Source organism: Chiloscyllium plagiosum, chromosome 3 (assembly GCF_004010195.1).
Source record: "Chiloscyllium plagiosum isolate BGI_BamShark_2017 chromosome 3, ASM401019v2, whole genome shotgun sequence".
In the NCBI taxonomy this organism is placed as follows: Eukaryota; Metazoa; Chordata; class Chondrichthyes; order Orectolobiformes; family Hemiscylliidae; genus Chiloscyllium; species Chiloscyllium plagiosum.
The window spans coordinates 33,296,986-33,312,018 of NC_057712.1; the positions used below are offsets into that span (position 1 = coordinate 33,296,986).

General features: G+C 41.4%; 1 protein-coding gene across 1 annotated transcript in view; it reads right to left on the reverse strand.

Annotated features, from left to right (window-relative positions):
* The window catches only part of hcrtr2 (hypocretin (orexin) receptor 2), a 71,411-nt gene that overhangs the window by 17,260 nt on the left and 39,118 nt on the right, over positions 1-15,033 (reverse strand). Inside the window, exons 3-6 of the mRNA XM_043687463.1 lie at positions 12,820-13,063; positions 5,398-5,513; positions 5,088-5,311; positions 2,127-2,248 (exon numbers count right to left, since the gene is read on the reverse strand). Coding sequence (XP_043543398.1) covers positions 2,127-2,248; positions 5,088-5,311; positions 5,398-5,513; positions 12,820-13,063 — 706 coding nt within the window. The remainder of the gene's footprint in view (positions 1-2,126; positions 2,249-5,087; positions 5,312-5,397; positions 5,514-12,819; positions 13,064-15,033) is intronic.

Sequence of the window (15,033 nt, forward strand, 5' to 3'; positions counted from 1 at the left end):
CTATTTATCTGTGATTTCCTCTTGACCCATCATCCAAATAATGTCATCTCTTATTTAGCTGTATCATCAATCTGATGACTACTCAACTTATTAAACTGGAAGTCACTCGAAAGCCAGCTTCCAGTCAATCCACCCAGATTTGATGCTCATGCTTTACACTTAATTAAAATGAGACCCAAGACCCAATGTTTGAGGCACCTTCGACTTCACCAAAGGTTTGGGGATTGCTTCCCACAGCTGTGCCCATGCATCTCCAAACTGGGTGTGGCTGAATTTCTGTACCTCACCCACCCCAAATTTTCCTTAACACAAATAAACTGATATTGATTGGGTCATTTTTGGAATACAGTGTGAAATTCCGATCTCCCTGCAATAGGAAGGCTGTTGTGAAACTTGAAAGGGTTCAGAAACGATTCACAAGGATGTTGGCAGGGTTGGAGGGTTTGACCAATAAGAAGAGACTGATGCTATGGACCAGACCAGACCCTCTCAAAGTATTTTAAGAAGGCAACCTAGACACTATTTTTTCTTATTTTAAAGGTAGATGTGAAATGTATGTTCAAGATGAGATGCAACTGGCCAAAACCACTTGATGTTAAGCAAAACACAATTTATTTAAACACTATTGTTAAAAGAAAGAGGAATGTGGAATAACTTAACTATTGGAAAATTTAGCTGAATAATAGATACAGTACCAATGATTAATTAACTGTTCTAATATAATAACATCCTATAAACACACCCCTTGGCAAAAAGGTAAATCCAGACATAGATTCTTAGAGGCAATCCTCCAATCCAGGAGGAAACAACATCAAGAGAGATTTCAGAGAATGTAACAGCTAGGAATCACTATACTGAAGCTCTAACTCTCTTGGGACCCAAACAGCTTCTGACTGCGACAGCTAACAAAACCAGAAAGCCTGATCTGTGAGAACCGGCCACTCCCCTTCCATACATTTGCAAAAAATTAAATGCTTCCTAAACTATTAACTTAGGCCATCTCCAGTAGCTACTTTGGCACCTTTGCTTTTACAATCTCTCTTCAAAAAAAAAACCCAGGAGAAAATAACCTTTTTAAACTGACAGCATTGTCTCACTGAAAAGGCTAGTCATTTTCCCTGAAGCACCAGAGGCTGATGGGTGACCTTATTGAGACTTATAATATCATAAGGGGCATGGATAGGGTCAATACTCTAGGCCTTTTCCGAGGGAAGGAGCATCCAAAACTAGAGGGCATAAGTTTAAGGTGAGAGGGGAAAGATTTAAAAGGGCAACGTTTTCATGCAGAGGGTGGTACAAGTATGGAACAAGTTGTCAGAGGAGGTGGTGGAGGTTGATACAATTACATTAATTAAAAGGCTTCTTGAAGGGTATATAAATAGGAAGGGTTTAGAGAGATATGGGCCAAATGCTGGTAAATAGGACTAGATTAATTTAGGATATCTGGTCAGCATGGACAAGTTGAACTGAAGGATCTGTTTTCATGCTGTATATTTCTATGACTCTATGATTCTATAACTGACTTATAAGTAAATCTTAAAGTTGCTATCTCTCAGCTTGACAATAAGTGATACATTATCAAAGAGTCAGACAATAATATAGTGCAGAAGTAAGTCATTCAGTCCAACTGAGTCTGCTACTGGTCATTTTCATGGTAGATTCAGGAAGGATATTTCCCCTGGCTGAGCAGGGCAAGGTGGTGCCTAGTCTCAGAATAAGGGACAGAACATTGAGAACACAGGCAGTGTGGAATTTTTTTCACTGAAAAAATGGTGAACCTTTGTTGTTCTTTGTCCCAGAGGACTGTGAAGGTTCAATCTTTGAGTGCATTCAAGACAGAAATCAATAGACATTCAAATCATCAAGGGATACAGGAATAGTGCAGGAAAAGAGTTGAGGTAGAATATTTCATTGAAAAGCAAAGCATGCTCAAGGGGCTATGAGGTCTATTTATTGTTTTCTTACATCCACTCTCAATAGAACGTTGAAATATAACTTTCATTTCCTCCATTTCCTGCAGGATCTTTAGATGCATCCTGTCAGGTCAAACACTTCGTATTCCTTAAGCAAAAATAACTTTGGTTACACTTACCTTTCTGTATCAATTAAAAAACAAGACAACTTACCACTCAGAAAGTTATAAATAATAGGATTTGCAGCACTATTGGCATACACTAGCCAATGTGAGAAAGTAAACCACGCATAGAGCGTTGCTCTGTTGTTAACATTGTCAAAGGTTCCAAACACCCTGAGGAAGTGAACAAGGAAAATTGTATCAGTTCCTATGGCCATTTCACAGAAATACATCACAACTGTAAATATAATCTTAATTGCTTCGTAATTGTACTTATAGTGTGACCTGAATTAAAGGGTCTATGTCAGGGGACTTTAAATCAGTTTGCTTCCTCTGTTGCTTGTTCTGAAAACCCGAGGCTCTGCTTCACCATAGTGGCTGTTAGAGACAAAAACATGGCAGAGAGGATCTCATGTGGATGAGGAAGCCCACTCAATCTCTACCATCAATTCAGATGGAGCAAAAAATTGCAAAGGAATTTTGGCATTTATTGCTAACGGAATGGTGTATAAAAGTCAGGAAGTTTAGCTGCAACTGCTAAAGAGGATTGACAAGGTAAACAATGAGAGGATGTTTCCTCTTGTGAGGCAATCTGGAATGAAGGGTCAATATTTCAGGATAAGAGGTAGCAGGTTTCCAACGGAGATGAGGAGAAATTACTTCTCTCAAAGAATCTGTGGAATTATTACCCTGGGTTATGGCAGATACCTGACCATTGAATAACTTTAAGGAGGAGATAGAAAGATTTTTAACTAGCAATGGGTTAAAAGGTAATGAGGAGCAGGCAGGAAGATAGAGTTGAAACCAAGTTGACTGGCTATGTTCGTACTGAATGAAAGAGCAGGTTTAAGACTCCTGCTTCTAGCTCTTTTATTTAGATGTAAAAATTGAGCTCTATCACTGGCATGCAATCCTGACTAACTCATTTTCATCTATGTCGTGTATACCTGGGCAATAACAACTGCACTATAAGAGAACACTATCTCACATTTGATGTAGAGTACAGTAGCATGGTTTAACTTTAATGACATGTTCGAATGCAAAGTTTGGGAAAGTTATATGCGAAGCATCATTCTGTGTCAGGGATGAATTCTTACATTTTACACAGAGTCACCTTGTCTGGTCGTGATATCACTGGTCCAATAAAATCCAAAGTTATACAGCACCAGGTTATAATCCAACAGGTTTATTTGAAATCACATGTTTTTGGAGTGCTTGACAATGGCGCTGCGCTCTGAAAGCTTGTGATTTCAACTAAACCTGTTGGACTATAACATGGTGCCATGTGACTGCCTGATTTTGTCTACCCCGGTCTAACATCGGCACCTCCATATCACAGCAAAATCCAAAATGGCTCTCACCTGCAATATGGATTGTGAGGATATATGGGAAGGAAGTGATAACAAGGTTCACAGCAAACCTTGTACAGTCAGTCATTTTTCAAAACTATGGACATACTATACTGTGCATATTTTACTCTGCATAAAAATAAAAAATGATGGAAATACTCAGAATGCATCTCTGAAGGGAGAAACAGAATTACAGGCAAGACAACAACCATTCATCATAACTGGAAAAATGTTCAGAAATAATAACAGGTTTTAAAGGAAGTGCAACAGCAGGAAGAGGGGAGAAAGGAAATATCAAAAGCAGAATTTAATTCAACTGTGAAAGATGAAGGAGTACAATAATTTGGGAGTGACTCAGATACCATTACTGCAAAGGTTATGGCAGATTTATTCTTTGATCCTATTTTGAACGTCTTCAAAAAACAGCAAAGATTACAACACAATTGAAAACAGAGGGTTTTTTAGATTAGATTCCCTATAATGATTCACCAACTGAGAAAGCAGCCTGAGCAACTACAGTCTCTTCCACTGGGGCCTCTCCTCTTTGGACTGCAATGTTATGAAGGTCACAGAAGATAACAATCTGGCAAGCTTTGACCTGGAAGCAGGAGCAATAGGAAGATATCTGGAATATAGAGACTATGTGGCAGATCAGATAGTGTGGAAAACAAGGGGCTTAAAGAGAGGGTGAAGAACTTGGTGACAATGAAGTCACAAAGTAAAGTTAGAGAGTTTGATTCCTGATTGGTCAGAAAGCACGATTAACACTTCTACAGTGCATCTTTCACTTCCAAGTGAGTGCAAAGAAGTCGGCTCCAATGGTTAGTTACCAATTCTTGGAACCATACTCCAATTTTCGTTGTTCCTTTATTACAGGACAAATGCCAATTACAGGACAGAGAAACTTCTCCAAACACTGCTCTTTGGAAGTGAGGAGGTCACACAGGTCAATTTCATCTCTCTATCATTCTGTTTATAAATGGGTTGGTGTCATGTCAGGAACAAATTGCTGACTTAGTGCTGACATCCCCCATTGCTAATTTTCAAGCAAATAACCAATGGAAACAAATGGGAGCGAGATAAGATGGCCCAGTGGCACAGTGGTTAGCACTGCTGCCTCACAGCGCCAGAGACCTGGGTTCAATTCCCACCTTAGGCGACTGACTGTGTGGAATTTGCACATTCTCCCCGTGTCTGCATGGGTTTCCTCTGGATGCTCCGGTTTCCTCCCACAGTCCAAAAATGTGCCGGTCAGGTGAATTGGCCATGCTAAATTGCCTGTAGTATTAGGTGAACGTGTAAATGTAGGGGGGGGGGGTTGGCGGTCGGTGTGGACTTGTTGGGCCAAAGGGCCTGTTTCCACACTGTAAGTAATCTAATCTAATGTGGAGACAGGCCCTTCAGCCCAACCAGTCCACACTGACCCTCTGGAAAGTAACCCACCCAGACCCATTTCCCTCTGACCCACACAAATAAATGGGTACGGAAAGATAACTGAATAGAATTCCAGCCTCATGAACAGAGAAGATAAGTCATAAGACAGCATTCCAACAATAACCAATTGAGGAAGCAATATTAAAAACATTTTACAAATGAAGCTTGTGAAGGTTTCTGATACTGTCCACATTTAATTTAGTGACGGTCTCTGGAAATAGCAAGCTCACCTTTTCAGAACATTCAGAATACTTATTGGAAGGTAGCAAAGTGTGAAAAAAATGAAAACCACCAAAAGCATCCGTGCTGTCTTCCGTCTTGTTTGAATCTGTTTGATTTCTGCAGCAACAGCATGTATTCGTGATTTGACCTGTCCTCTGCCAGCCTTCTGGGATGAACGCTGCAGGGCCAGAGGCTTCCAACTCCTTTGCACTACCGAGGATGTCCCCGGTATCTGTAAGTAGTTGCAAAGTCAAGTATATGGCAACCTACATGAAGGTAAAAGTAATCTTTCTGTGCAAGGTGTTGGCACACACTTACCTGTCGACACCAAAGTTTCCGAAATATTTGAAAATAGGCCAAAATCATCAGGCACAAAGGGGCCACATATGTGACAATGAAAAAGCAAATATGATAGATCTTGGGGTAAATGTCATCTGAAATGAACAAAGAAAGCAGAAATGAGACTGGATATTGAAATTCAATAACATTGTAAAGAGTTATTCTATTCGGGTAATAGTAATTGAACATAATATTGACCCACTACTTGGTTTAAACTTCAATGTTACATTCCTCCAGTTAATATTAATGGGGAGTGGAAAGTTGAAGATGGCCCTAAGTATTATAATGATCAGGTAGTTGTTGGAGCAGCTTAGGCCGGAAATGTACATTAGGTCCAGATAGAAACCATGGTGCAGCTGACTCCAAGGGTATTATCTAGGAAACTAAAACTTCAAATTGACAGTTTCCTTGTAATTGGAACCCTCTCAAATAGACTCTCAAGATTAAAAAATTCAGACAGTTTTGACTCAGTAAATCTTAATAGAAAAAAAACTGGAGGATCAAAAACTTAATCTAGTTCCTGGGTAAATATTAAATAGAAGCTGCAACACACCAGTGGCTCCCCGTCATCACCCCCATTGCCCACAATCTTTTTACTGGATGCCAATATGATGATCCTATACTATACTTACTGCAGCAGTTCAAGAAGTCAGCTCACCGTCAGCTTTTCAAAGGCAACTAGATTTGGGTGAAAAATGCTGCCTAGCTAGTGATGCTGACATTTCCTGAATGAATAACAAAAAATGTCCTGAAATACTAGAACCTCAGGATTAGATTAGTGAGCTACAAAAGGATCTTGCAGTATTGATCTGGTTAATATATTGATAAATCATCATTAAATATACAGCCATGGCCAACAACTGATTGGAATTATTTTAAGTGCCTTGTTTGATGATGTTACTTCTCCAGCTAAATGCCTCCAAACTTGTTCAGTCTGCTCACATGCATTCCGTTGACTGCCCACTTATAAAACAAAATGGCCAAGAAAGTGCATCCACGAATGAGCAGGTAGAGGGAGCAGGGATGACCACTGTTTCTGAAATGATGATTCAAGACATACTGATATTGGCCCTTCTTATTATCAAGGTGCAACATAGGGAGGAAGTGGGGGATATAAGTGAATCAGTAAGACTAGATATCAGTCGGTGGCTAATGGAGATGGCTCAAGGATGCAATGGTGGGATAAAGGTGGCCAGGAGCTGCCTGTGTGATTCTAATGGAGGATTCTTTTTGTCATGACTCAACAATCAGGCATGCCTGTTCACAATGGTTAGCCAGTTGATGCCTGAACTGCTCCCTTGAATGACTGCTGTCATGTGCAGGTGTAATTTTCCAGTGTACAGTCCACCCAACAGCGGCTGTGTTCAAGCCAACCTTGCAGTACGAACCTCCTAAAGATGCTCAATGACCTATTTGAATTTGTAAATAGCTCGATGTCTCTTTCAAGTGTGAGCCCTGGACACTGATGCTTTTATCAGTGCAGGAAACGTTAAACTACTGCCTCCCAGTAAGTGTGCACTCCCTGCTCACTACTGCCACATCAGAGACTTTGGAGGCTATGTTCAGTCAGTGCACAGTCAAATCTTAAGGCCAGAGTCTCGAAATTCCCTGACTGTTGAATTTCTGTTTGAGATGAGTTTTTGAGTACACATTCACATTTCTACCCAGAGTTTTGAGTTCGTTTGTGGACATTTCCATTGTCTTCCCCTTTAATTGTATTTCTCAATTTCGGACGGACTAAATGGGAAACTTTGTCTTGCGCCTAATGATACCCCACCCATCTTTGCCTGTCCCATCAAAAGGAGCAGCATTAATATAAATAAAGAGTTTATCAGAAGCAATTGACTCTGCCTGTACTTTGTACCCTGCTTGTTCTGACCGACACTTTTAGCATCTCACTGCTTGGTATTCACTTCCAGCAGTGTTTAATTTCAATATAATTAATATCTTGTAAAAACATAGCACAGTCATTGCACAGTGGCAATTAATGTTAAGTTCTCAATTGTATTTGTAGGAAAAGTACAATTCTCCAGATAATTAAAAACATCTTGTGTTTTCCAACAATGTTTCAGGCTTGGTTGGACAATGGTCATGATGTCACTGTTGTGATAGCAGAAAGGCAGATATTTTTACGCATTCAAACAAAAAAAAACAGCGTAGTATTGGCTAAGGGCTTGGCTCTGTAGAACTTAATAAAATATAGGAATTTTTTTTAAAATGAGCAGGAAAAGGCCATTCTGCCCTTTCAATCTGCTTTGCCGTTCAACTAGATCATGGCTGTGTTACTTCAATACCATTTTCAAGCACTATCTTCATGTCCTTTGATGGTTTCAATATATGAAATATATCAATCTTTGAGTTGAATGTACTCAATAACTGAGCCTTCAAAGCCTTCTGGGATACAGAATTCTAAAGATTCACCACCTTCCAGTGAAGAAATTCTTCCTCAGCTTCATCCTAAATGGCCTACCTCATTTGAAGACGTGTCGCCCAGTTACAGATTGTTGAGCCTGGGGAAACATCCTTGCGCATCTAACTTGCCGAGTCCTGTGAAAACCTTGTACATTTCAGTGAGATCACCTCTTATTCTTGTAAACTCCAGAAAATATTGGCTCAGCCTGCTCAGCTTCTATCAGCATGACTATCAGTGCTTACTAAACTGCAAGCAGTCTGGATTAGAGTCATAGAGATACATGGCATGGAAACAGACCCTTCGGTCCAACTCGTCCGTGCTGTCAAATATCCTAACCTAATCTAGTCCCATTTGCCAGCATTTAGCCCATACCCCTCTAAACCCTTCCTATTCATATACCCATCCAGATCCCTTTTAAATGCTGTAATTGTACCAGCGTCCACCACTTCCTCTGGCAGTTCATTCCAGACACAGACCACACTGTGTGTGAAAACATTGCCCCCTAGGTCCCTTTTAGGCCCCATTGCCACAGCGAGAGTGGTGACAGCGTGGACTAGGGGGCTGCTGAGAAGGGAAATTCTCCTGTTAAATACTTATCTCATGAATAGGAGGAGCACAGGCTCAACAAGAGCGGAAGGGGACATGGAGACTTCTGGGTACATGAACTGATATACTCTGGCAGTGGCTGAACATGTAGTGTCTCCCAACTATCCTCTTCCTTGAAAGAAAATACCCTGTATGGAGGGCTGGTAAGATAAGGCTTATTTTTATTTATTCAATCTCTCTTGGCAATTTACAGCAGAGGGGATGGAAGCTAGGGCAGTTGCATGGTCCTGTTGCAGAATGTGGGAGGTAAGGGTCACCACCAGTGTCCCTGCTGATTTTACCTGCGAGAAGTGCACCCAACTCCAGCTCCTCACAAACCATGATAGAGAACAGGAACTGGAGCTGGATGAACTTTGGATCATTCGGGAGGATGGGTGGGGGGTTTGATAGACAGGAGTTATCGGGAAGCCATCACACCTAAGTTACAGACTAAATGTAGCTGGGTAGCTGTCAGGAGAGAGAAAGGGAATAGGCAGACAGTGCCGGGACCTCCTGTGGCTATCCCCCTGAACAATAAGTATACCATTTTGGATACTGTTGGGGGTTGGGGCAGGGAACCTACAAAGGGAAAGCTTCAGCGACCAGGTCTCTGGCACTGAGCCGGGCTCTGTGGCTCAGAAAAGAAGGGGAGAGAATAGAAGAGGAAAAGTGATAAGAGATTCAATGGCTAGACGAAGGGGAGGGGGGAAGGCTTCAGATATGTGGATCATTGGGATACCTTCTGGAGAAGGTGGGACCTCTACAAGCACCAGAACTGGAGGGGCATCAATATCCTGGGTGGAAGGTTTGCTCGAGCTCTTTGGGATGGTTTAAATTAGTTAGGCAATGTAGTGGGAAATGGAGCTACAGATCTGAGGATGGAGTAGCTAATGAACAGCCAGATACATGCAAAGAGCCTGTGAGGAAGGATAGACAGTTGGTTGGGCAAAGTTATAGTCAGTGTGATGGGTTGAAGTGTGTCTATTTTAAAGCAAGAAGTATCGGGAATAAGGGTAATTAACTTAGAGCATGGATGAGTACTTGGAATTATGATGTTGTGGCCATTACGGAGACTTGAATATCACAGGGGCAGGAATGGTTATTGGATGTTGCAAGGTTTAGATATTTCAAAAGGAACAGGAAAGGAGGTAAAAGAAATGGAGGGGGTGGCATTGTTAATCAGGGATAGTATCACAGCAACAGAAAGGAAACTCATCAAGGAGGATTTGTCTATAGAATCAATATGGGTGGAAGTCAGAAACAGGAAAGGAGCAGTCACTTTATTGAGAAGTTTCTTCAGACTCCACAATAGCAACACAGACACAGAGGAGCAGATTGGGAAGCAGATTTTGGAAATGTGCAAAAGTAACAGGATTGTTGTCATTGGTGACTTCAACTTCCCCAATATTGATTAGAACATCCTTAGTTCAAATAGTTTGGATGGAGCAGTTTTTGTCAAGTGTGTACAGGAAGGATTCCTGATTCAATATGCAGATAGGTCAACTAGAGGGGAGGTCATATTGAATTTGGTGCTTGGCAACAGACCAGGCCAGGTGTCAGAACTCTCAGTGGGAGAGCATTTCGGTGATAGTAATCACAACTCCCTGACCTCTACTACAGGTAGGAGCAGACGGTATGGTAAAGTGTTTAATAGGTGGAGGGCGAATTACAATGCTATTAGGCAGGAACTGAGGTGACTAACTTGGGAACATATATTCTCAGCAAAATATATGACAGAAATGTGGAAGTTGTTTCGGGAGCACTTGCTGACAGTGTTGGATAGGTTTGTCCCACTGAGGCAAGGAAGGGATGGTAGGGTGAAGGAACCCTGGGCGACAAGGGATGTGGAACATCCCTTACTTAAGGTTGAGGAAGCAAGGATCAGACAGGGCTCTAGAGGGTCACAAGGTAGCCAGGAAGGAACTGAAGAATGGACTTAGGAGGGCTAGAAGGGGGGATGAAAAGCTTTAACGAGTAGGATTAAGGAAAACGCTAAGGCATTCTACATTTATGTGAGGAACAAGATGTTGGCTGGAGTGAGGGTAGGGCCAATCAGGGAAAGTGGAGAAAACGTGTTCCTGGAATCGGATGAGGTAGGGGAGGTCCTTAATGAATACTTTGCTTCAGTATTCACTACTGAGAGAGGCCTTGTCATTTGTGAGGACAACATGAAACAGGCTGATATGATCAAACATGGTGATGTTAGGAAGGAGAATGTGCTGAAAATTTTGAAAAACATTAGGATAGATAAATCCCCTGGGCCAGACAGGATATACCCAAGGTTACTACAGGAATTGAGGGAAGAGATTGCTGCACCTATGGCGATGATCTTTTCGTCCACACTGTCCACCGTAGTAGTGCCAGACGATTGGAGTGTGGCAAATGTTATCCCCTTGTTCAAGAAAGGGAATAGCAATAATCCTAGGAATTACAGACCAGCCAGTCTTACATCTCTGGTGGGCAAATTATTGGAGAAGATACTGAGAGACAGGATTTATGATTACTTGGAAAACCATAGTTTGATTAAAGATAGTCAGCTTGGCTTTGTGAGGGGCAGGTCATGCCTCACAAACCTTACTGAATTCTTTGAGGATGTGACAAAACACATTGATGAAGGTAGAGCAATGGAAGGACATACATGGATTTTAGCAAGATGTTTGATAAGGTTTCCAATGGTAGGCTCACTCAGAAAATAAGGAGGCAGGGGATACAGGGAAATCTGGCTGTCTGGATACAGAATTGACTGGCCCATACAAGATAGAGGGTGGTGGCAGATAGAAAGAATTCAGCCTGGAGCTCAGTGACCAGTGGTGTTCCACAGGGATCGAGTCTGGGACCTCTACTCTTTGTGATTTTTGTAAATGACTTGGATGAGGAAGTGAAAGGGTGGGTTAGTAAGTTTGCCAATAATACAAAAGTTGGTGGAGTGGTTGATAGTGTGGAGGGCTATTGTAGGTTGCCATGGGACATTTGCAGGATGCAGAACTGGGCTGAATAATGGCAGATGGAGTTCAACCTGGAAAAGTGTGAAGTGATTCATTTTGGAAGGTCAAATTTGAATACAGTTTACAGGATTAAAGGCAGGATTCTTGGTAGTGTGGAGGAACATAGATCTCTTAAAGTTGTCCCCCAAGTTGATTGGGTTGTTAAGAAGGTGTATGGTATGTTGGCTTTCCTTAGCAGAGGGATTGAGTTTAAGAGCTGTGAGGTTATGCTGCAGCTCTATTGAGACTGGGTAGATCACACTTGGGATATTGTGCTCAGTTCTGCTCGCCTAATTATAGGAAAGATGTGGAAGCTTTAGAGAGGGTGCAGAGAAGATTTACCAGGACGCTGCTTGAACTGGAGGGCATGTCCTATGAGGAAAGGTTGAGGGACTAGGCTTTCTCATTGCAGTGAAGATGGATGAGAGGTTACTTGATTGAGGTGTACAAGCTGATGAGAGGCATAGATAGAGTGGATAGTCAGAGACCTTTTCCCAGGGCAGAAATGGCTATCACAAGGTGATTGGAGGAAGGTTGAAAAAGATGTCAGAGGTAGGTTCTTTATGCAGAGAGTGGTGGGTGTGTGGAATGCACTGCCAGCAGTGGTGGTACAGTCAGAGACATTAGGGACATTTAAATGACTCTTGGATAGGCACATGGATGATAGTAAAATGAAGGGTTTGTAGGTTAGTTTGATCATAGAGTGGGGTAAAATGTTGGCACATCAAAAGGTCTGTACTGTGCTACGCTGTTCTATGTTCTATATTCTATATTCTAAATTTTTCACCTCTCACCCTAAACCCATGCCCTCTAGCTCTGGACTCCCATACCCTAGGGAAAAGACCTCATCTATTTACCCTATCCAGGCCCCTTTTCATTTTATAACGCTCTATAAAGTCACCCCTCAGCCTCAAATGCTCCAGGGAAAACAAACCTGGTCAACCTCTCCCCATAGCTCAAATCCTCCAATCCTGGCAACATCCTTGCAAATCTTTTCTGAACCCTTTCAAGTTTCACAACATACTTCCAGTAGGAGGGAGACTAGAATTGCACGCAATGTTCCAAAAGTGACCTGACCAATGTCCTGAACATCCACAACATGACCTCCCAACTCCTATACTCAATGCTCTGACCAGGTAAAAACAATGCTGGAAACCAGATTCTGGATTAGAGTGGTGCTGGAAAAGCACAGCAGTTCAGGCAGCATTCGAGGAGCTGGAAAATCGGCATTTCGGACAAAAGCCCTTCATCAGGAATTGAGGCAGAGTGCCTGCAGGGTGGAGAGATCAATGCTCTGACCAATAAGGGAAAGCATACCAACCACCTTCTTCGCTATCCTATCTACCTGTAATCATTCTTTTGGTTTAGTTTTTTTTATACATAAATGTAAGGTGTACAACAATATAAAATTGCTTTTACCTCCCCAGTGCTCATCACAGATGGTGAACAAAAGTGTTTTGTTTGCTAACTCTGGCACCATGACGTTGCATTCCATTACAACTGCCTGGGGAATCATTAATGCACAGGAGACAATCCATATTGCAATTATACTGTTTCGTGCTCTTCTGGCTGTACTTTTGAACAAAAGTGGATGACATATTGCGTACCAGCGATCCAGTGCTATGCAGCTCAATGTCAGTACAGATACAGACACTGCAACAGTCTGAAAGAAAAAGAAAACATTAAATTTCATTTCTAGAACCAAATGTTAACTACACAAAAGAACAAACTGATTTGAAGTGATTTTATTAAGACCTCTCCTGTTCCTCTGCCTTAAATCTGTTTCCTTGTATAAATGAACTTCTTGTATTCCAACCAATCCCTGCTGACATGACTGGGCTAAAAAGTGATTCTAATGTTTTGGACTCGGTGAAGTCAGAGCCTGGACCTCTTTCAGAACTTCCTAAGCAGGTTGTAAGCATCAAACAAATGACTAATCTTGAGATAAGGGAAGTGTCATTGCATATTCCCTGGATGGATGTGTGTTAGACATTTGTTGAGAAAGTGTAAAGTCAATTAGATCCAAGGAATCAGCATATTTTCTTAATGTGGAAAGACTTGAAGCTTTGGGAGAGCAAATGGATTTGTTTATCTTTGTACACTATCATTAAAAGTTTTTGCACGTGTGCAAAGAAATGGAAAGTTATCTGAAGAAAATGAGAGGTGGAACACAAATAAGAGCAAGTGATACTTTATTGTACAGAGCCCTTGGTCAAACCGCAGACATTGCATGCAGTTCTCAGTATAGACCCTTGAGAATGATATATTATCCTTGGATAATATAAAGCACTGTTTTGACAGAATGATTTTGGCCCCAAAATGTTAATTTATGAATTTCTGATTCTAATGAAAGATCATCCACCTGAAATATTGACCCTGCTTCTGTCTTCACTGATGCTGCCTCACGTGCTGAGTCTTTTGCTTTTGTGTTAAATTTTGAGGCCTGTATTCACTACATTTCTGAACCTAGAAACTGGAAGGTGGAATGAATCAAGACCTATAAGATTCTAAAAGGATTTAGTACAATTCAGAAGAGATTCCCTTTGGCATTAGCCATGATTCAGTAGCAGTACCTCTCAAACCACATAGCCACAGTTCACATTCCAGTCGAAGACTTGGACATCAAAATCAAGGCTGACCCTCTCAGAAATGCCATCTTTTTTATTAGACATTAAAACTGAAGTTCATCCCCTTTCAAGTGGGGCAAACAAGACACCAGGGCATCATTTCAAACAACAGGAAGGCTGATACCCTGGCAAATATTTCTGATTCAGTCAACAGTACCAAAATGTACATTTGGTCAATATCATCTTGCTGTCTGCAAATTGATTGCTGCTTTACCTATCCTACATCAATGACTACAATTCAAAGTATTTCATTGGTCGGAACGCACATTGAGGTGCCCGGTGTCTGTGAAAAAACACAAAATTCCTTTATTTCCAATAGTGATAGGCAAATGAGTTTTGAGAGGCTGTTTGGCTCATTGCTGCCTTCCTGTGCATTGCACAACCTCAGTTTGCACTGTAACTGGGGCTTCTCAGCTGAAACCAGTCATCAATCTGCCAGTGTTAGACCACTACTTAACTACAGTGGTGCATTGGTATTGTCCCTACCTCTGGACCAGAGGATCCAGGATCACATCCAATCTCCTCCAGCAGTTGTATCATAATGCGTCTGCACAGATTGATTAGAATAATTATAAAGTGCAGTGAAACAATTACCTACTTATTTGATCACTACAATTTTGGTACAATCACCAATTTTAGTGAATAAAAATGAATGTGTGGAGTGGGACAAGCCATGAGGAATTTTCATCTCTGTTACCATTGGGATTGTTTAACACTGGAGTAAAATTACACATCAACTTTGAACACAATCTCACAAGTGATTACTTTAACATGGGCTTTAAAAATTCAAGAACCAGAAAGGTAGGAGGGGTAGGCAGGTAGTGCAGGAGTCTTCTGTGGCTATCCCCATTTCAAATAAGTATGCTGTTTTGGAAAATGTAGGAGGTGATGGACTCTCAGCAGAATGTAGCACGAACAGCCAAATTCCTGATATCGAGACTGGCTCTATTGTAATAAGGGGTATGTTGGGTTCCAAGCAATCAATTTTGTTAGGGGATTCTCTAGT